This window comes from Manis pentadactyla, chromosome 1 (assembly GCF_030020395.1).
Source record: "Manis pentadactyla isolate mManPen7 chromosome 1, mManPen7.hap1, whole genome shotgun sequence".
NCBI lineage: Eukaryota > Metazoa > Chordata > Mammalia > Pholidota > Manidae > Manis > Manis pentadactyla.
The window spans coordinates 179,584,838-179,608,434 of record NC_080019.1 but is presented as its reverse complement, the minus strand read 5'-3'; the positions used below and the strand labels follow the sequence as shown (position 1 = coordinate 179,608,434).

Genomic DNA, 23,597 nt, shown 5'->3' with positions numbered 1-23,597 from the left:
CATCCCATTACTTCCTACTATCAGCTTGTATTTCCTACACCTATGTGTCACCTGATCTCCCGACTATATTCTTCCTGCTATGGTCTAAGGTATATTGATAGAGCTTTTGGTGGACTGCCAATGAGATAAGCAAACACCTTTGATCTTGCCGATCTCTCTGCCTAGAAAGTTCTTCCCCCAGATTCCTATGGTTCGTCTCCTCTCGGCCATCAGATCTTTACTGGAAACACTACCTTCCCAATACAGTCTTCCCTGACTACAGCATTTAAACCTGCAACCCCCACCCCTGGGTGCTGACACTCCCTATTCCCTTCTCCTGTTATGTTCCAGTAGCACTTATCACCATTTAGCCTACTTACTAACCTTTACCATGTCTTTTATTTTCTGTATTCTGACGCTTTGATACAAAGGGTCTTACTGACCCTGAAGGGGCAGCCCCTCCCAGGGCTAGCTGATTCCAGACCTAGCAAACAAGTTAATTGTGATTGTGCTTTTCTTTTGCAAACCCACCAATCCACAGTACAAACTCTCAACCCTGTTCTTTACTGAGCTCTGCTTTTGGGGCCATTTTCCACCTGTCCTAATCATCCCAGGGCCAGATACCAGACAACCAGAGGCAGCTCCAACATTCCTGAGCCTTATGAAATTATCCAAACTAGCCCATCCCAGACCTGATTACCCTGACTAGCCTCTTAAAGGCTTCAGCTCACTGGTTCCTTTTCCCTCTTGGCCTGCAACCGACCTCATAGTTTTTCTCATGGTCCTGGGTGGTGTGCTTCCTCTTTTTGGGAGTGCAAGGAACAGACTATCTTTTCAGTGGCAATCTCCTGCTACTGGCTTTACTGAACCTCAACATTTTCTATTAATACCCTACATTTAAAAATGCCCATTGTGGAATTTATTATTTGTCTCCCCTACTCAGGAGGGCAGGGGATTTTTTTCTGTTTTTGTTTACTGTTGTGTTTCTAGTGCTAGAAGAGTGCCTGAGCCAAAGAGCTAAAACACTCAATAAACATTTGTTGGGAAAAGGTTTCTTTTAATACTTAATAAATGCATTCTAAATATTAAATGAATAAAAGGAAGCCAAGGTGCCTGTTAGTGTGTGTGTGGATGAATACAGGAGCCAAGGGGTAGAGTGAGAGGATCTCAGGGTTTGAGTTCCTGCTCTACCTCTTCACCTTTCTGAACCCTGATTTCTTCAACTATAAAATGGGATAACCAACACCCATCTCTGAGATAATATATACTTCAAGCAATAATGAAAGGTTGTTACATGTCCATAACAGCAATGACAATGATTGTTGAATGACAATAAGTAACATTATGTTGTAATACAGTAATGCCCATGGCACCGAATGCCTGGAAAATAGCCAGCTCTTAATCCCGGGCCTCCCAACTCTTGTGCTTTGAGTCACCTGCCCAGTGAGTTCTCTCTCTCTTTCCTTCACAGGACAGCAGCCAAGGGAGAATCACTTCCTTCTTCCCAGCCGCTCCACCACCCCTTCCTCCCTTCTCCAACCTGCTGCTCCATTAGTCACAGATGTACATGACAGGTGCGAATGGGTCAGTGGCATGGACTTCTCTGTGAATTCAGGTCCAAGACCCCAGAACTGTCAAGCCCACGTTAGAAGAAAGGATTTATCCAGTTCATAAAATTTCCCACCCATTTCTTTCTCCAAAGTTAGGAAGTATGTCATAACTTCAACAAATAAAAATACTTAGACGAACAGGAAGACTTAAACAAAGGTCAAGCTTTCAAATGTAATATGTAGTCATTACAGGAAAGAACAGAAGAAAATGAAAAGTTTCTGTAGTCCTAATGCCATATGATAACACACCTAACACCTTGGAACACTTACCCCGTCTTTGTATCTATATGTAGTGTGTGTAGAGCATGATATTTGCCAAATGAATGAACAAACACTAAACCCAGATGACCCTTGTCCAGCCCATGGACCCTCTGGTTAGGCATCAGGGGCCCAGGCAGCCCAAATGCTGCATGGGTACCTTTCCTGGCACAGTAAGAAGAGCAGTGGCCACCCGAGGGTCCCAGGCGAGGATTCCAGCTTTACTGCTAACTTGCTGCATGGTTTTAGGCAAATCCCTATCTGGGTTTCAATTTTTTCAATCTGTCAAATAGAAGAACAACTCTAGATCATCTTTACCAGCCTATCAACTTTAAAACTCAGAGACACAGAAAGTTGGAATTTGTATTATAAGCTGACTTTCAGATGCCATTACTTCAGGGGAGGGCCAACATTTCAAATGCTGCCTGTTGGCCCCAGTTCTCAGGCAGGCCTGCAGCTCCCAGGAGCCAGAGTTAGAATGTAAGCTGGGGAGGAGGAAAGACATAAGGTGCATCAATCACCAGAAGAGAAGTCAAGAGGAGAGGATGCTGCATGGCTTCCAAGGACTCCCAGCAACTAGTCCTCACTCCTGACTCAGCTTCCCTCCACTTACCATCCTACTGGGCAGACGGGGCGAGGCTCAATCTCCAGGGACCTGTTCCTCATGGCCCTTGAAAATCCTGCCATCTATTCTAGAGCCCCAAACTGTGTGAATTAATAAACATTCAAAGGTAGCACAAGACACTATTAATTTGTAAAACTGGGGAGGTGCTTAGATAACATTAAGTGAAAAGCAGGATACAATGCTGAGTATGAAAATTGAACTAGCTGTGCTAAATGTCTATAAATACACAAACATATATACCTACAGAAAAAAGACTGAGGGTTAAGTAACTAAAGTCAAGGTCTCTAGGATTATAGGTAATGCTTCCTTAATTTTACCTATGTTTTCTAACTATCTGCTTATAAATATATTTTACTTTAAAAAGTACATCATGCGTAGGAAATGCTCATGAAATTTCAAACAATACCTTAGAAGATTATAGGGTAAAATGTCCTCCATCTCTCTCCAATTCTTTCCAGCTATTCCCCCAGATCCCAATTCCACTCTCCTTCCTAGAGGTAATCATAGCTATTCAACATAAGTTGCAGGCCATTTCCTATGTATTCTCACACACATGTGCACATATAAGGAGTCTGTTCTTGCACAAAGCAGTTCATGCTATCTGGTTGAATGTTTCTATGTATTTTTTCATTTAGTAAGTACAAGATCTTCCCATTTCTTTATCTTCATGTTTTAGATGGCTGCATAGTATTCCACCCTAGAACTGTAGCATACCATTCCCCTGCTGGAATTAAACTACTGCCACCTCCCTGGTGGCTGTTACAGAAACTGCCACTTGAGTACTGTGGAGAACATCTTTAGGGTTCGCTCCTGGAAGTAGGTCAAAAGACATACATGTTTCCAGTTTTTATAGATTCTGCCAAATGGCCTTCCACAAAAACTGCATCAGTTTATATACCCACCAGTGTATGACTTTATTTCTCTACCCCTTACCAATCATTTTCCTAATCTGAAGGGTGACAAATTATCTCATTTTTATTTGTATTTCTCTGATTACCACTGATGTTATCTTTTCAAAAGTTTATTGCTTTTTTTTTTTTTTCTAAGTCCTTCTTCTTGATAACTCCTGCCTATTTTCCTACTGAGTTCCTGTTGGGTTGATGTCTTTCTTCTTACTAATTTATAAGAACTCTTACACATTCTGGATATTAATTTTTTGCCTATTATGTAGGTTGCAATATTTTCTCTCAGTCTATCATTTGTCTTGACTTCCTTTAGAGTATCTATAGGTCTGCCTGAAATCCATCTGGAATTTATTTTTATGTATAATGTTATTTGGGGACATAATTACCTTACTTTAATATCAGGAAAAATATTTTAAAGTAGCAACTTCAAAGAACCTTTGTTTTATATTTGTCTTATAAGTTCCCATATATTTTAAGTCAAAATTATAGATTTTTAAAGGAGATAGGACTATGAGAAAGGATTAGGAAGAAACCTGGCCTCATATCTCAGAGCCTGGGTGTTTTCATGACTCCATGAATGCATCGGGCCCTGTGAGCCCCGGGCACGCGAGCCTGGTGAGAAGCAGATCTCAGGCTCTGGTTCTGGGGGCAGTTCTTGGCTCTGCTGGGTCACACATCCCCAGTGAGGGCCTCATCAAAGAGAGGATAGATAGAGTCTGGTCTAAGTATCACTTAAGGCCCAAGTTAAAGGACCTGGGAACGCCCGACATGAGGACAATATAGTAATGATACCAAAGTATAATTCCTCACCTACAAAAACTCCAATAAATTTGATTTGATTTCTCTGAGTGTTTTAAGTTTCAGTATATTTAGGTTCAATAAATGTTTGCTGAATGAATATATGAATATGTTAAGTCAAATCTTTAAATCATTCATGATAGGGATAATCTGAAAGAGTCAGCCAGGCACTGAGGTGATAAAGGGGGAATTAAAGTGGATAACAAGTAGATTTTCCAATAAAGCCTCGGGAGAGATGCTAGAAGCTGTGGCAAGAATAACATTCTGGTGTGTGTGCATGGGAGGGGGCAGAATCAAAGTCATGTGTCATGGAAAAGCAAGGGTGACTGACGGAGGCAGGGCAGCTGCCACTCTGCCCCTGGGTATTCTGACACATCACCACGGCCATGGGGAAGCAAAGGGGCTGAGAAACACCCGTGGGTGCACATGCATCTTTATTAAATACATGACACTAAAAAAATCCTAAGGTGGCACCTAAAGTCACCCCAGCTCGTGGGGGTGGGCAACAAGGAGCCATATGCACTGACCCACCCTAGTCATCCAGTGACTGTGGTCATGGACTGGCAGACAGCTGACTGGGGCATGGGTCAGTGTGGGGCCAGGACTGGGAGGACTGCACCTGTGACCCTGCTCCCAGCAACCCCAAGAGCCACTAGGGCAGGTGGAGAATGAAGAGTCTTGGGACCTACTTGAAAGCGTGGGTGGCTTGTCTTTGTTTTACTTAGCAATACTTCTGTATAGCTAGACTTTCGTTGTAATTCAACATTTTCTAGAAGAAGTATGTAACATCATTGCAAGACTTTTGAAAAATCAAAAAAGTTTCAAGAAGAGAATAAAAAATCACCCAGAATCATTCCATATAGCACATTTTGTTAAACTTCCTTCCAGTTTTTTATAAATTAACAAACTGCTCTCTTTCACACATATACTCAACTTTTTTTGTATAATTTAAAAACTCTTTTTGTGATAAAATATATATAACATAAAATTTAGCATTTTAACCATTTTTAAGGGTACAATAATGTGCAAACATCACGTGCATTTATGTTTTATATGCTACTCTTTCCTGAGAACTTACAACATGACTGATATGTCAGGTATCTCACTGCCATTCTCTTGTAACATTTGCAACCCTCCATGCACACAGGCGCTATTATTACGATCACTTTATTGTGAGTAGAATGTGGTGCAGAAAGGTGGAGTCCCCTACGGCAGGTTTCAGAGCTGCTATGTGACAGAGGCAGTATTCAGGGCAGGTGTGCTGGACCCTAACATGTACTCTTTCCGTTTTGAGCTCCATTTGGATGAAGGGCCATGGTGGGGGTGGGGGAGAAAGTATCTTAATGCACCTATTATCTGCACACACAAAAATGAATTTGAAAATAGCTAGTCCAAATTTCTAGTTGGGAAATCTGAAATGTGTCTAACCCAATAGAATGGAAATTGCACAATATTCATTCTCTTTATTTAGCGAGATAATGTATTTTAAGGATCATAAAAATATTTATAGGGCTTTCACGAGCTCATTTGCAAGCTTCATCTACCTAACCTATTTTCCACCATTAAGCACCTCAACTTTCAATTCCACTATCACAAGGTGATGCAGAAATAACAATGTCTGTGGTTCAGAAGAGCAGTATAGTCCAGCAGTGGCACCAGAGGAGCTGCTGCCAGAGCCCGATGGGTGACCTTCACGCCCCCATGCTGGAGAACATGCTGTTCAAATCACAGAGCAAGCTTGCAAAATGGGAAAGCGATCCAGATGATCCATTTTTTCAGAGTTCCTACTCTGTGGGTTTTTTTATGTTTGCCACCCACATGTCACCCCCAATTGTTTCAGAAAATGTATCTCTTAGTGGTAAGATCCAACTCCAACACATACAACACAGAATCACGCATAGGTTGATGTTGTTCACTTCCTTTATCCTAGTGATAGCTGAGGAAGAACTCAAGTGAGGCCACCAGGCTCCATCGGGTAGCAGCAGCTTGTGCAGGCTTGGTAGGTTGTATTATTCTAGGGGGTGGGGGAGGGCTGTGCATAGACAGAAACTGTCAGGTTTGTCTGCAGACAGAAACACCTTCTTCATTTTCCTCCTCTTACCTTCCTCAAGTTCAAAGTCAGGATGAGGCAACTTTTCCTTTGAAGCAAAGGAACCCACTAGACTAGCACAGGGGAATACGCTTTCTCTGCAGCGGAAGCCCAAGCAAGGGCGTACAAAATGTACTGTCCCTGCTGCATTCGGAAAACTGGCTGAGCCCAGCCCATAGGTCATACATGGTTTGGCTGGTTTGGCCTTCAGGCTGCTCCCCTCAGGGGATATTCACATGGCTGTGGGCAGACCCAGGGAGAGAGGGGGAAAATGGCTGATGGACTTGCAGGGAGAGCTCCATTTTCAGTTACCTGAGCCACAGGTAGGCTCTGGAAGGTGACATCTAAATGCCTCGCTAGGAGAGCTCTGAGAATCCTAAGGAAGAATTCAGGAGGGTCAACATGAGGGGGCAGGGAAAGGAACCACAGTAAATCTTGGGCTGCCAAGGCTACCAGGAGAGGGCAGGTGGGACAGACGTGGCTCTGGGGGTGCTGTGATGACTAGAAACAGCCTCCTTGAGAGAGTGAATACTATTTTAAGAGACAAACAAGTGTGACTGTGTTAAAGATAATCACAGTCAGATGCTGGCAGAAGTAGACAAACATTTCTAGGTCTCTGCTATTTAGGGTATAAAAGCGTGTGTGTATGTGTGCCAGGCAATGCTTATGTTAAGAGCTTTGGCGGCACAAGGTTTATATATGCAAATAAAAGTAATACCCCACAAGAAAAAGCTGCTTCTGGAACTGCTAAAATCCTATACTTTCAAGAATACAAAATAGAACTGTACCAGATTCCAGTACAGCACTTAAAAAGACAGAACTTGGTACAAGGCTCAGAATCTAGTTGTGCAGCAGGGTAAGTGGGAGAGACAGTAGAGTATTGAGAGGAAACTGGGACTCAACTTAACCACTTGCTCTTGGGAGCGTCGTTCAATCTCTCTGAGTCTCAGTCTTCTCATCTCATCTGCGGTGTGTAGGCTGACTCCCAAGAGCTGAAGGCTGAAGGGGACACTATCGTCACACATGGTAAACTGCAGTCTGTTCATTTTCAACGGACACTCCATCCCCATCCAGGACTTTATGTCCTTCCTCAGGCTGTTTCCTTTGCCTAACTTCTTAGATGAAAAATATCCCTCTTGACCCTTCAAGATCCAGTTCCTGTGCCACCCCTGCACACATCCTCCTCATTTCCCAGAAGAGCTGGTCAGGCTGTCCTCTGAGCACATACACCCGGGGAGGCAGAGGGACTCGAGTTGTACTTAAACTCACTGCAGTAATTTCCCAGCTTTGTGAGCTAAAAGCCTGTCCCTGCTCAAATCCACACCCAGAAGTGGGTCCTCCAGTAATTGGAGTATTTTACTGAGCCATGGGGATCAATACAAGGATGGGCATGTGCTCTGACTCAGTGCAGACAGGCCCAAAGAGAGTCAAACTGGGGGACTTCTGACCTCCTTCCTACTAAACATGAAGATCTGTGGGTTTCACTATTGCAAATCCAAATCCGAACAACAATCCATTTATTCAAAATGTCAAGTTAGTTCGTTTTTGTCTAAAAGTGATATATGTGGTTACTGAATACAAGAAGCTCTGATTGGTTGCTCATAACAGAATGGAAATTTCTGAGCCATAAATGGCAGATCACATATAAACCAGAACATAACAGATAACTGTAGTGATTAAAGGTACACATCCAAGATGATCAGCTCTGGACATGAATACAGGATAATTGCATCAATAAACTAATTAATAAATACAAAGATTTTTAGGAATGACCTGTTGAAGAATTGCTTAAGAACCCAACACGCTGGCCTCCAAGTGTAGAGAGGAGACCTTTCATCTCTTTCTTAATAGAAACTGTCACCCTGAATCAGGCCTGGGACCCACCAGATCAGCAACTTGTTCTGAACAGGGGCTTACCCAGGGATCACAAATTGGGCAGAAGGCCAGAAATTAGAGGTCTAAGTTACAAGCCTGTTTTCCTGGAAAGCTCTGAAAAAGATCGGCTGATCTCCCATCCCACTTAATGGCTCATCTAAAACTACTGCCCTGTCAGTCAGAGAAATACCTGATCATGAGAAAGAATATTATTGTTCACAGCTAGCATTTACTGAGCGCATTCTATGTGCCACAGAACCAGGAGCTAAGTGATAGACACAAATGCCTCACAAAGACCCTAGGGATAGATACCTGCATTTTCCCAAGCATACAGATGAAGAAATTGGCATAAACAAGTTAAGCAACGAGACTAATGCAGCACACTTAGTAACTGCTAATGTCAGGATGGGAACTCAGTGTGACCCTCCCAGTACAGGCCCTTCCTTTAGAGGCCTGAGCTAGAGAGAAGTGCCTGCAAAATGCTCTATTTACTTACAGAATATGACAGATGAGCACAAGAGCGCCAACTGGCCCATGTTCCCTTCAAAATCAAGTCCCTGATTGTGACACTAACCTGGGCACTTTCAGACAGTGCTAGATCCCCAGTCCCAAAAGCTTTTTGGCCTGGTTCTCCACTCAGCAGCAAATGACGGCATTTCAGAAAGATATATACATTCAAGGGAGCCTCTCCAAACCTGCCTCTAGTTAACTGTCAAACTGTTTGTTAGAGATAAAACAGAAAAAATATAGATTTTCCTATTTGAGTCATATTCTGACGCCATTCTAAACATGTCACACATATATATGTCACATATATATATATAGATTTTATGGTGTAGGATGCTAATCAAGACTATAATTACAAATCAAAGATATGACTAAATTGTAAAGAGCTATATTTTATAAACTAAACCAATTTTGATGCTTAGCATTTATACATTTTTAATACAAAAACTGTGTAAAGATACTCCACCCACAGAATTACAGATGCGGCCCCATCCTGTCTCTGAGATTATGTACACTGGTACAGAAAGAGATGCTCAAGCCAGACAACCAAACAAGGGCTGGAATCATATAAGACAATGTGCAGATTGTATCATGTAAACATGGGATCAGTAACGTTGGAATAAGAAACAACAGTGAGCCTGTAATTGTGACATAATTAATGCCTGGCAGGAAACCCTAGTAATTACAAATCCAGGTGAGTGAGGTCATGGATACTTTATGTGGGAGGAAACTGAGAGTGGAGAGCTTGGCTGACCTTCCCCAAGGGCACCCCCAAGCTGGGAGAAACTCCGAGAGTCGCTGGGATGGCTCTACTTGGCACCCCGAACGCCTCCTCTTCCTCAGGCTGAGCCAGCCTTCCAGGAAGCTTTGCCCACCTTCTTCTCTAACTCCGACCCACCTCGCTGCCACCGCCCCCGAGAACAGTCGGGCTCTGATTTTTTTCTTGCAGCCCTAGCTTGTGTATGCTGGCAGAAGGTCATAGTTAAATTTAGACTCGATCACCTCACCGGGGAATGAGCTGGGAAAGAAACTGGCTGCTCGAAGAGACCCAAAGACACTCTGGTACAGAGATGGCTGCTGACACAATATGGAAGCACTATTTGGTAGTTAGGATGTAAGTTAAATTGGGAAGGGGGGTAGAATTTCTAAACCAAAGCACAAAAAACAGGGACTTAAAAATTAGAAAGGCTAAAAAGACCCTCAAAAGGTTATTGAGGTCTTCAGCTTTCACAAAGAATCCAAGTAAACAAATAGGATTGTCTCTGTTTTTTAAATCTCTTTGTGAAATGGGAATTAGAAAAGACCTCAGAGGCCACTGAGGACAATGCCGGGCATGTGGTTAAGAGGCCCTGTAAGAGAGGGGCACTCGCACTCGGCTGAAACCCGTCAGCGTGCATGATTAGTGGCGTTTCACTGCGGGAGGCAGCAGCTGTGGCTGGCTATGCCTCCCAGCAGAAATTAAGCCTGGTGGGAAAGTCCAGGGTGGGTAATGGTGAGCAGGGATCTGGCCCTTTTAATCTGGATCCCCAGGTCAAAACATGTGGGAAGGGGCTCCAGTCACAAGATGACAGCCCCAAAGATTGTGAATTAGGAGGCGACGGTCTCAGCAATGATCCTTTATGGACACAGTACAGGTTCCTCATGTGGCTGTAGACGGAAGAATGGCACACAAGCCCTTGAAGCAAGCCAGCTTTAAGCAACGTACCAAAAGCGTGAATTCCACAGAGCTTCCTGGCTTTATGCTTCTTTTTTTCTACTTCCCTTGTGTTCTTCCATAATATTTAGCTGCCACTCTCTGGAAAGACTCTTTAAACTTGGCTCAGAATGCAAATAATACCCACCTGGGGATCAGACAAGTAGTAGTGACAAGACTTTTAGTACCTATGTTAGTTCTTCAGACAGAGTTCCTATTGCCCCAAAATAAATTCCACCCCACCCCCCGATTTTCTCACAGCATCCTTTGAGAATACTTAGAAAAATCTGAGTGTGCATGTGAGAAGTATCTGCTACATGCCCCAATACTGTAAATTTGTGAGGGCAGTGCCATGTCTGTTTCATTCCATGGCTATGATTTCTGATTATCCCATAGTCCTGGAGGAGTCACCAGCAGACCTTGGGTAAAGTCCCCAGAATACTGTGGCTTCTCTGGGAAGGCTTCATGGGAACCTGATTAGATCAGAGTGCACTGGCTATCCACGCCTGGCTTCAGATCAACCTTGCCCTTCCCATTTGGCTTGGAAGGTCACAGGAAGGCCCCTTGAGACATCTCAAGAAGGTCCCTTGTGTTGTCTGGCCTTGCTTGGAGATTTCAGGCCGGTGGCGCAGACCTTGATTTCATCAGGGCCAGTGGGACCTAGCCCTTAGCTCTAGATTCTGGGAATTTAGCCATGATTTCAGAGTGGTAAAGTTTCCCCAGAATCTAGGTACTTAGAAACACCAGATGTAAGTGGCCATTGTGGGGGCAGATTCCTATCTAGAGCAGGTGGCTGCACCAGCTCGAGGAACTGGAGAGTGATTTCTGGTTCACTGGATCCCTAGTCCCTTAGGTTCCTTCTGAAGAGCCAGGTCTCCCCTTAGACTTGATCCAATGCCTCTAGCCACTCCATCCTCCCAAACAAAAGAGCTGGACTGTTCTATATTTCACTGTCTTCTCTACAAAAAGCAAGCAATATACTACAGAAAGAATGATACCATTTTACTAATTACCAGTTGAGACCTCAGGCGAGTCACTTCTCTTTTCCAAAGTGCTCTTTCTCATGGATGAAACTGAGATCTTTATGATCTGAGATGCTGTAAAACTGTAATGTTTTGTTATATGATAACGTATAATAAAGGCATGTTATACACACACCTTTTCCCAGATAAACAGGGAGGTGGTTCCAGTACCCTGTATAGCACTGTGCTCAGCAAGGCACTCAGGGATGCTTCATGTGGATGAAAATGGAGATCAAGATGTTGCTGAGAATGATACACATGACACACTCAAACATCACTTAGCTAAATGACAGAACGAAACTTGTCTGAGTTCAGCTGAGAGCTCCCCATGCCACCACCTAGTCCAGCCTCCTCAAGATCTCATCCTGAGTCAGAGCAGCAGGCGCCCCCTGCCCTGCACACAGTCCCCTCTTCTCCCTTGGACTCTGGGGACATGCAAGCTAGCAATGCTTTCATATGCTACATAAAGCAGCAGAACTGCAGCCGAGTCAGTGGCTGACGGGTTAGCGAGTTGGGAGATGGTAGCGCGTTGGCATTCTCTTCCTGTTTGCTGCTCTTTGCAGGGCTTTCCCTCATTATGTTCCTACAAGCTGGCTAATCTGAGCTCTGTAAAGAGAACTTGCAATTTAAGCTCTGTTTGCTCCTCACAAGCTATGTTGTTCAGAATGGAAACTGTACAGCTGCTTTTCTGGAAAGTTTCAGTTGAGAAGGCCTATCTTTAAGCACCAGAGAGACCACCATCCTCCAGGAATTATGGAGAGGGCTGGGAGGATGGCCTAGGACTGCCCCTGGAGTGGGATGAAAGGACACAGAGTTGCAAACTATCTACTCTGGACTATAAACTCTAGGACGGCTCTGGGCAATAAAATATTAAGTAAGCCACGAATGTGAGCCATGTAATTTTTTCTACAATATGAAATAATTTTGCATAATTAAAAATTTTCTAGTCACATTACAAGTAAAAACAAACAGGTGCAATTTTAATATAGTGTATTTAAGCCAGCATTGCCAGTATGTTATCATTTCAATATATTACCAATATAAAACTTATTGAGATACTCTACATTATTTTTTTGTACTAAGCCTTTGAAATATGGTATGTAATTTATACTTACAGGGCATCTCAATTTGGACTAGCCTCATTTCAAGTCCTCAACAGCCACACACAGCTAGTAGGTACTGAATTGGACAGGGCAGCTCTGGAAGACAGGTCTAACCCACTTTCCTCTGTGGTCCCCTGTCTGTCTCTGCTGCTTTGCTCACAGTATATACTCAGCCCTTTAAAAGCCCCTTCCTACCCTTTAGGGCCCATAGAGAACCCTACATCACCTGAGAAGTCCTTCCAGATGACCCCAGGCCACTGTGCTCCTTTTGGCTTCTGCATACTTATTTTAGTCAGCAGTCAGTTAGGACCTTTGAAACATCTTTCCTCTTATGTCTTAAGCAACTATTTTCCTTTTTTTTTTTTTTCATCATTATTTACTGTTTTATACATGGAGCAGCTCCCAAGTTGGACTGCAAGATCCTCGGGGGTGAGAAACATCTTAAATTCTCTATGTCACTAATCCAATACCTGCCATGTGGTCCTCAAATATTTGGGGGTTGATACACAAAATGCTCAGCTCAATTTATCATATGGCTAAGGAACTAATGAAATAATTTGAATGTGACAGTTGGCATAGCTCCACAGAGACTTCTATATGCTCACTAATGCTGACAATCTAACACTTACCTAGCACCTCCCATGTACCAGTTCTAAGTGATTTACATATGTCAACCCATCTAAGCCCTGTAAAAACCCCATGACTAGATTCCATGGTCATCTCCAATTTCCAGGTGAGAAAATTGAACCAGAGAGTTTATGTAACTTGCACAAGGTCACACAGATAAGTAGCAGAGCTGGGATTCAAACTCACTCTGGCTCCAGAGTCCTGGCTCTTCATTAACATGATATATTGCCTCCTAATCCAGAACAAACATAAACACATTTTTTTACACTCTGTGTATCAGTAGGTAGATGAAAGGCTTCAGCCAGGGTTAATTCCTTATATAAAAATAATTAAGTTAATTCAGAAAATGTAAACAGAAGTAAACAATAGGAGAGACTTGAAATTCCTGGTCTCGGAGGATGTTTTTCATAAATCCTCTTAAAACAAAAAACAATGCACTCTTCCTTTCAGAGGGTGTGAAACTGGGGGTAACTGGCAACAGATAAGTCTTAAAACTCTGGATGTCCTTTGATTCAGGAACTCCACTTCTAGGGATTTATCCTAAGGAAGTAATTGTGAGTTTGTGCCAAGATTTAACTATAAGAATGATCATTTCAATACTGCTCTTAATAGCAAAAATTAGAAACAACCAAAAACAGGGAGATTGAAAATAAAAACAAACCATATTTACATATGATAAACCAGCTCTCAGAATAAAACAGAAAACCTTGCTTTGTAGTATTTGGTGACTTCTCTGGCATAAATACTCCCACCATGGCATATCTCACATTACCAACAGCTTAATAATTTGTTCTCAAAATCCTGAATATTTAACAATTCTAACCTGAGCTGGGCAGACTCCAGCATATCACTGAATCCACAAAAATCTCATAGAAATTGTTCAATATGTATGCCAAAAAAGTTTATTATACTACTATGTTGTATTTCTGAAAAATAAACATACAAGGAAAAAAATTAAAAGAATATATTCAAAGTGTTAAGATGGCTATCTCTAGGTAATGGAATTTTACCTCCATTCATCTGTATTTCCAAATGTTTTCCCAATGTTTATGCATGATTCTGTTAGGCAGAAAAAAAAAATCAATCAAGGCTCTTTTCCAGTTACAATAACTTTAAAATGACCTATCTTTGGAGATACATCTCAAAAAAAGAAAAAAAATCACAGGCTCTGCTAGGTGAAAGTAATGGCACAATTAGAAGCCCCAGGAGCAAGAAAATTCCTAAAGGCACATAAGTCAGAAAAGAATAAAATGGGTAAAGCTTGTGGCTCTAGCCATGGTGCACATTGATTTTCTCAGAGAGGTAAACCACACATCCTGGGGAAAGGAAAGGTGGATGGTAGGGAGTGGAGATATGTAAACCCCAGCACAAGAATCTGTCTACTGGTGGTTACCATGGGGGAGGGGCTAAAGGGGCATAAAAATTCTCAACCATAAGGTAAGTTGGTCATGGGGATGGCAGGACAGCCTGGAGAATATAGGCAATGATTCTGTGGCATCTTGCTATGTTGACAGACAGTAACTGCACTAGTTGGGGTGAAGATTTAATAATGTGGGTAATTGGTAAACAACTGTGTTGTATACTTGCAACCAATATAAAATTGTATATCAACAATACTTCAATAAAAGAAAAAAAAAAGAATCAGTCTGTCTCTATAGTCTGGTTCTGGAAAGATCTATTTCTTAACCCAGGTCTCTTCCTCATGTCTTCCCACCACACTTTTAACCATGACATTAAATCAATACTAACAATGGTTACATTCACGTCTTGTTTGCAATGAAACCACTTTGTAAATATAAAAGTATCCTGAAAATACATCCATATGGGAAGACATTCAGAAGATGAAGTGAAAAATCAAATTATAAAGCAGTATATAAAATATGAACCAGTTTATTTTAAAAGGCTATAAACATATAGAAAAGGACATATTAAGTGTTAAGTAGTTATTTCTAGGTGGCTAGGATTATGCTATAAAATGTATACTTTTATGGGGTCCTTTTGTTGGCTGAACTTTTTATTTTTTTCTGCACTGGGTGTAGGTAGTTTTAATAGTAGTAAGGAAAACAAAAATAATGCAAAGGAGTCTTAAATGGGAAGAAGGATGCCATAACTTCCCTCAGGGTCGTAGAGTTCACAGATGTTGGTGATTCCTAATTCCTACTCCAGTCTGGCAAGGGAAAGTGAATGGAGAAGGGGCCCCTTTCACTTCTCAAAGCAAGAATTTCCAGGGAGCAGGGAGCCTTCTGTTACAGAATGCTTTTGCTGGAGCTGGGGGAAGGGTGGAGAGTGGAAAGAAAGAGAAAGAACACGACAAAAGAAGCCACCTGCAGGGTTTGTTAAAACAGACACTGCTGGGTTCCCTCCCAGAGTTTTGGAGTCCATGGGGCCAAGAATCTGCATTTCGAACATATTCCCCAGTGGCCACATTTCAAGAACTGATGCTCTAAGTAGAGAGGGAAGGAGGTGCTGTACAGGTGTGAGACTGAGATCCAATTATCTGCAGAAGTGGAGGGCCTCCAATTCTTTTTAACAGGGTGGCTTGCCTCCTCTTCGAATGTGGAAAGATAACATCCCTTTCCCCAGGGGAGCAATATGAAGATTCTAAAGATGGGAGGCAACATCCTGAGAACGTGTTACATGCCAGGTGCTGTAAGAGAACAAAAACACACCTACAAGAAATCTCATCCCAAGGAGGAGCAGATACCTGGGCAGAGGAGTTGTTCTAGGAGGTACAGTTTCAGCCTACGGCAGGAGGGGTTTCCCTTCTAATCAGTTTGACAGCTTCTTTACTGTGGAAAGCAAGAAGAATGCAGAACAACCTGTTTGGTAACTTTGATCTTTGCTCCTTTACCTGGCTAAAGCCAATCTGTCAGCCTTCTAGCTACCCTGCAGGTGTGACCAATATTCCCCTCCTGGCAGAAAGTACAGCACAGAAGTGTCTGTCAGTTTCGAAAGATGTGCTCCATTGGTCACCGATGAGACCAGGTGGGGGAGCCAAGCTACCCCTGTCTCCCATTAACAAAGAATGCAGTGATATTGGCCAAACCTCAGAGAAATGTCCAGAACCTTGGGGATCACAAGAGGCATGGGCAGCAGGTTGTGATTTTTATCCAGGCAGAAACAGCCTGAAGGAATTCAGCAAAGTTTTGTACATGAAGGATGTGCAATAAATGTTGCCTAAAGTGAACAGAAAAATGTGTCTCATTAGATTGCCCCAAGTCAAAGAGCAGGGGAGAAGGGATGTGTTTTTATATAGCGTAGGTTCTCAAGATCTCAACATCAATATTGGTGTATCTGTGCTCCAATTCTTGTGCCTGTGTTTTTCCTCAGAGAAGAATGACTTGGGGATGCTCAAGGTTCCTTGCCAGTATTTTCTTCTGAATGGTCTTTCACATAACATACAGTAATTATAATATTAGAAGTGTTATGTGGGTTTAAAACATTTGTTCAATTAAAAAAAAGAAAATCTCCATCATACTTCTACATCACAAGCTTCCTTCCGCTACAGTGACAGCTCCACAGCACTGAGGCACAGGCTGACAATGGTTTGAACCAAGACCATGAAATTGCTTAGGGGTGCAGATTTACAACATTACCACCTAGAAAATCCACACATATTTAGGTGGGAGTCCCCTGAAGATGGGGGTCTATGTCACTTACCACAATTATTGTTATTATTAGTAGCTACCCTTTTAAAAGCACTTTATATACCTGGTACTGTGCTAAGCCCTTTACATACATTATCTTACCCAATCCTCACAAGGGCCCAATGGGATCAGCACCACTATGATTCCCATCCATTCTCCTCTGGTAGCTAGCACAGGACTGGCAGGCAGTCAGCACATAAACATTTGTCAAATGAATTAAAACACTGTGTGTTACATAAAAACCAGTGACATTCAAAGATGGAATGACAGGAATGCATTTCATTGATTAATTTCTACCTGAAAGAATGTATCAAGAAAAGGGACAAGAAAGAAAGGTGGAAAAGGGACCTTCTGAATGAAACAATATGAACAACTGTTTATTAAGAACATGTGCATAAACTGTTCTGCGAGAGAGAGAGAGATGTGGTGGTTTCTGCCTTCTGTGGTACTGGGACAGAACAGCTCCTCAAAGCAGAGCAGGCAGGTCCCGTTCCTAATTGCTGCAAGCAATGCATTCACCCCCAGAACTACAGATCATCCCACAGTCAACACCAAGGTCCCAGCTTTGGGGCGACCTCTGCCCTTCTTAACCATGTCAGCCTTACCTCTCTCCAGCGTATGAGAAATGGCACACCCATGGAGACAGCAATGGAGTTGAGGAAAGAGCACAGGAAAAGGTCTCTAGTTTTGACCCTGTTGCTAAGTGGCTGGATTTCAGTTTCCTTCTGCATAAAAGGAGCTCTATTAAATGATCTCTAAGATTCCTTCCAGTTCTACCCTTCCATGATTTAGCCCTTTCTTCTTGAGAAGTCCCACTCAGTTTCAGACCCAAGCTTTTTCTAGGGTCCTTCTTCAATAAAAGCCTGGGATTTGGTCTAAAACAGAGGCCAGGCCATCCAGCTACTCATTCACTCACTGAAAAAGGAGCAGGACTTCAAAAGCATGAGTAATATTTCCAGGGCAGAAGAGAACATCATGGAATACCATACCAACACCACCACTCCAGAGTAAGTATGCCTATAATACTGGCCAGCCTCAGGAGAAAATCCCCAGTGTTCACATTTTTATTTAATTTTTAGATGCTTTTACATAAAAACATGGTCTTGTATCCAAAGCAGGACCTACCAGTCTGCAGCACATGGAAGCAGTGACATGCCTACAGCATTATCTGTGATTGTTGGACCCACAGCTGTGCCAGAAGAAGGCTAGTAAGCTTCCATTTCCAATCTCTACCTCACCCCACCAAACCCATACACTCCCATTTATACTAGGGCACATTACAACTGGCAGTTGTAATTATTCAGGTAATAATTGAATGTGCAGTCAGAGAATCAGTTATGGGAAGAGAAGTGTAGGATTTGGATTGGAGACAGTATGTATGTGTGGTCATTCCCCTAACATTAGGGAACATCCCTGGGAGGCAGAGAAAACCCAAGAGATATATTGGAAAAACATACATGCAAAATGGTTAATTCAAATTTAATCATGGTAAAGGCACTTCTTGGAAGATAAAAAAATAAATGCATATGCATTAAGGACCCAAGTATTTTGTTCCTTAGGTGGCGAATTGAACAACAGTGAATGTCACACTGGTTCCTCCCTGAGGTTACTAACACCTTCCTAAAGGAACCTGGTGTCATGGTTTCACACATTATATTCAGGTTATAAAATGAGCTCTATTAATTCATAAGCCAAAGAAGAGATATTCCCATCAAGTCATAAGGTTCCCGCTTAATGATTCTGGGAAAAGGTAGGGGAAAAGAAGAAATTATAGATGAGGATGACTTGGGATGCCCTGTGAACCCCTATAACCTTTACCCATACCCCATGACATCAGAATTAAGCTGGAACCCAACCATCCATGTGCTGAAAGACCCGTGGGAATGTGATCCCAGCACCTCCCTATAAGCTGATTCAGCCTGGGTTAGGTCACAATCCCTCCTCTTTTTATCTGGGAGATGCTCAGGCTCCTGAGCTGGGCACTCACAGTCTAAATGGGGAGACACAATGGCATGTGGGCTTGAGATGCAAGGATAATGATACAGCAAGAAACATGTATAAATCAATCCCATGCACACTATGGAAAGAAGAAGAGGAGGATAGTAGTAATCAGGAAAGGTTTCCAAGAAGGGACTTTTGTCCACATACCCAAAGTTAATTATAAGTTGACCAGAAAATTAAAGGCTCTAAAGGCTCCACCTAGCAAGGTCAGAAAACTCTCTAGGTTCTATGATCTTAGAAGTCACAAATTCCAGTCTGCAACACATAAGTTAGCAACCTCCAGGTGATCTGAAGTCCTTTTTTGTCACTCTGAAACAAGTTGCTTATTAAAATTTTAAGATAACTAAATAAGAATCCAGAACTGATCTACTTCTTCAGGCTTAAAGGAAAATCTAAGTAGGCAAAGAGATACTGAAACTTCCCCCAGAGATGACATCAATGACTAATCACCCTTCAGACACACACATGTCATTATCTCTTGTTTGGCTATATTTTTTATTTCAAAAAGGCAGTTGCAAATGTATTAGCTATCTTTCTTCCTTCTTCCCTGATCTCTATTTCCATCCCACCCTTGGTTTTCAGTTTTTCTGTCCTTCAATACCAATTTCCAGGTAGGGGAGAAAGATCACCTTTCATCAAACCCCCTTCCCATACTCATACCAATACAACAAAACACTGGAAGAGAGAAATAGTTGCTTTGCTGATTTTTCAGAATTAAAAGACAAGCTCAACTAACTTCATCCACATTTTCCTCAAATACGGTATTTAAAGGCCACACAGGGACATAACTAAGTCTTTTACGCTTACCCAGTGCTAATAATTACAATCACTTAGGATTCACCAGAGAAAGTCCAGGATGCCTTTCTTAACTTTAAGTCAAAAATAACCAGTACATTCCACTTCCTCTTGGTTCCTTTTCCTCACTTTAGAAGGCAGTGTACTTTAAATCTGGAGTGACTGGAAGCCAGCTGGGGGAGGCCCCTTGACTAGGGAACAGCAGCAGTGGGTTCTGACCCACTAGGTTTAGAGTGCAGCCACTGGAGCAGTAGGGGCAGCCAAGTTCTCCCAGGAAGAGATAGAGACTAATAACCAGACACCTTTATTTAAAAGGGGAAGTGACTTTCAATTGTATCAAGTTTGTACAACAGAGAAACTGGTTCAACCCGAGAGGGAGGCAGACAGTCCCTGGCTTGCGCCCCTCTCTTGCTGCACAGGGCAGGCTTCTTCCTCCAGAGTTCTGGGGTTCTGGGCAGCGTACTCAAACTCAGTACAAGACCTTATCTTTTCACTGAGCTTCTGAATAGATACGTACACGCTGGGTGGAAACTCAGCCCTTTTCTTTTAGAGCAGTTGAGGGAACCCCCACAGCTCAGATACCCTCACCCTGCCCAGCCAGCCAGGAGTTCTTTAAAGGGTGCCTCACGCACCCCCAACCCCCCACCGATCTCCCTCAGATCTGAGCCCAAGTCTTCCATTTTCACGTTTCAGATCCAGGGAAGAGTAAGGGCTAAAGCGGGAGAAGCTGGCAAGGCACCACCTTTGTTACCCTCCTTTCCCCTCTTAAGCTGCCTCCATTGCTTGAGCCTTCTGCCTCCCTCAGTCTTCAGCTGAAGGTCCATGGCTGGCTACTGTAACACACACACACACACACACACACACACACACACACACACACACACACACACACACACACACACCTCTTCAAGCCACAGAGCCTGCAGCCACCACTTTCCCAGTGTTGCAGGCAGGAGGCGGCCCAGCAGGCGCCCCAAGCGGGCTCCCCACCGCCTCCTTTCTGGACTCAAAGCCAGGAGGGGCCGCCAGGGCAGCACACAAGCACAGCAGAGGCCAGACAGCCGGGAAGACTTATTCTGTAGGGAAGCTGGGGTTGCTACACATCTGGGCTCAAGGAGGCAGCTGCAGGGGCTTTAGATAAGCACACCCAAGTCCCCACATTCTGCCTTCTGACAGTAAACAGACTCCCAAGAAAGCCTTGGAAACCCTTTGGCATGAAAGCGCAGCCTCGGAGCAAACCCACCCACTCACGTTCCCTCTGGCCGTTTCCTGCTTCCTCTCCCTTTTAACACCCCCTTCCTTCAATTCCCAGCCTTGGTTTGGAATGTTTCTGAGCCAGGCTTGGATTTTTGACAGGGTCCCTGGCCCTCTAAGACTCCTTTTCCATCTGAATTCTGCCTTTTAAGAGCTGACTACCACAGGCTGTTCTAATTAAATGCAGAGACTGAGAGAATCTAATGCTGGGATTATAATCCTTAATGATTTAGGGAAAGGTTCTTCAGATTTAATTAGTTCTTGTAGCCTTAGATCTACTCAGGATGGAGGGTTTGTCAGGACTGTGGTGTGTGTGTGGCATGGAAGACAGTGAAGAGTTAGTTACTTGGGTGAAGTTCATTCATCACGACTCAGAGAGGGAGTTCCCTCAGATCGATGTTAGACAAGGATGAGGCCGGAGACTGGGCATGGTAAACGGGGGTTCGATCGGCGAAATTTGAAAGGGCAAATGTCAAGTGAGAGGCTATATTCTTACTTCCAACCACACAGAAACAGAATCTCTCTCCCGAACCCTCCAAGCTGAAGAGGTGAAGCGACACGAACAGCTTTGGGACACCTGCTGACTGTCTAGGAAGCTCCCGATTTCTTTTCCAGGAGAGGCTACATCACTGACAGCCCTCCATCTGGGATCCTTCTCACCACCTTGTTTTGCAGGCTGATTTGGGGGAAATTGGTTGCTTCCTGCAGGTCTCTTCAACAACATTAAAATTTATCAGGATAATTAAATACAGCCCTAATTGGGTACAGAGAAAGTTCTTGCTTAATTAATGAACCAAACTCTAGTCCAGAACTGCAAACCCACGCTGGCCTGCGACCGCACAGGCAGAGAAAAGCCTGCTGCAGTCCCCAAAGAAAATTGCCACTTGGCAAAAATAGTTCCTGGTGTAGAGACAAGTGTCAAGCACATTCCTGTAGCTAGGAGTCATCTGTTAATCCCGCAGCTGGGATCCACATGTAAATGGGAGCAGGCAAGTGCGACTCCACCGCTACGGGGACACGCGGAGCTCCGAGCGGGGTCTCCCACCCGCCTGCAAGTCAGCGCTCGCCGGCTGCAGCTCCGCATCCGAGTCAGGACCTGGCCGAGAGCGAGCCCGCGTTCGGCCAGGGAGGCCGGGACGACGCGGTTCGGAGCCGGCTCCTGGCCGCCCGCCTTCCCTCGCCCACTCCCCGGCGCGGCGGCGCCCCCCAGCCCGCCCTCGGACTCCGCCGGCCCGGCTACGGCCCGCCCCGCGCACTCACCTCTGCACGGGAGGCAACAGCAGCATTTCGCGAAGAGCCACAGAGAGGGGCCTCGGCTGTAAGCCTGGTCGCCGCCCTTCATGCTGCCGCGCGGCCCCAGCGCTCCGGCATGGCCTGGGCGCCGGCAGCGGGTGGGCGCGCCCCGGGCAGGGAACTGTAGCGCCGCGGCCGGGCGCCCGGTCCCCCCTCGCTCGCTCCCCGCTGTCCTCCCGGCTTCCAGCGAGCCGCAGCTACCTTGGGGAGGAGGCGGGGTCCCGGCGGGAGGGAGGGCCCGATGGGGGCGGGGTTCCCCTGTCCCGCGCTTTGCTGGGGACCCGCCGGCCGCTCCGGTGGAGCTGCCGGCGACCGCGCCTATGGCCGCGGGCACCGGGCGAGGTCGGGAGGGCGGTCTGTGGTCCACACAGACCCCGGCACAGAACAGGCTGCCACGTGGTTGGAGCACAGGAGATGGTCAGTGAATGACAGTAGCACAACTTAGTAACAAGGGCTAACTGCGTTGAGCATTTATTTGTGCCAAGAAGTTTCCTAATTGCTTTCTATACATTAACTCATTTACCCACACACACACAAAACTTTATAAAGTAGGACCCTCTTTTACACCTGAGAAACCGCAATTAATTAAATATGAGGCTTTGATGGTTTCACTCTAAAGAGAAACTTTAAAAAGCTCCACTCTACAAGAACTGCAGAACCTAAAGTAAAAAATTCCAACATCCAGTAGGACCACTGCCGTCTCTCTGATGGCCTCTCCAGGCGAGAATTACATAAGAACCTCACTGTTGAGCAGGACATGCGCCTCTGGTGCCCCACATACAAAGCACAACTGAAAGTTCAAATTGCTTGTGCGCCGGCACCCCAGATTCCTGATTCACAATCGCCCTATTGGTCAGTACCACCTTGCCAGCTTGAATTACTGCAGGATCATAGTCATGCTGGCTTCTAGTTCTGACCTGTGGCAACCATCACTATAGCCTTATTCTCTCTCCTGCGTTACCAAAGACAACACGCATTTTGCTGTTCTTACAAGCCCTGAGCAGAAAATGGCCAGGACCTTCAATCCTTCTGTATGTGGACTTCATCTGTCTGTGAGGCACAATGATACAAGCGTTGAGATTTGCTCTACTTGCCCAATCCACCTCTTTGGATACTTTCGGGGCATTCTGATAGGAATCCAAAGATGCTTCAGAACCGTTCAGTGAGTAACAAGGTTTTGGCTTTAACTCTTCCTTCTGGGCCTTTGTGTGCAAGTGATGCTGATCACTTTGCTGTCATAATCCTCTGCAAGAGGCTGATGACATCTTGCAGAAACTGGCTTGAGGTTGAGTGAGACCCAGCCCCTACTTCAGCAATCAGAGCCCAAGTGGACCCTAAGGTAGACTTAGTCTCCATTATAGGGAATCTATCAGGCTTGTTTCCAGTGGGCTTTAAAACCCAGGAATCTACTCTACCCTCAGTTTGGGCCTTAGGAACACCTGACCATCTTAAGCTGATACAGGCAACACATTTGTGGCCACCTTGGAGATTCACTCTGGGGTTAGGCACTGATGAC

General features: G+C 44.2%; 1 protein-coding gene across 7 annotated transcripts in view; it reads right to left on the bottom strand.

Moving 5' to 3' along the window:
• The window catches only part of LOC130678803 (kalirin-like), a 110,581-nt gene extending 88,182 nt beyond the window's left edge, over positions 1-22,399 (bottom strand). Inside the window, exon 1 of one of the 7 annotated variants that reach the window (XM_057503481.1) lies at positions 22,049-22,399. In XM_057503481.1, the coding sequence (XP_057359464.1) occupies positions 22,049-22,130 (82 nt within the window). In that variant the 5' untranslated portion in view covers positions 22,131-22,399. The remainder of the gene's footprint in view (positions 1-22,048) is intronic. The other 6 variants (XM_057503475.1, XM_057503483.1, XM_036905367.2 and 3 more) reach the window with 6 other exon arrangements.
• Positions 22,400-23,597: the final 1,198 nt, after the last annotated feature.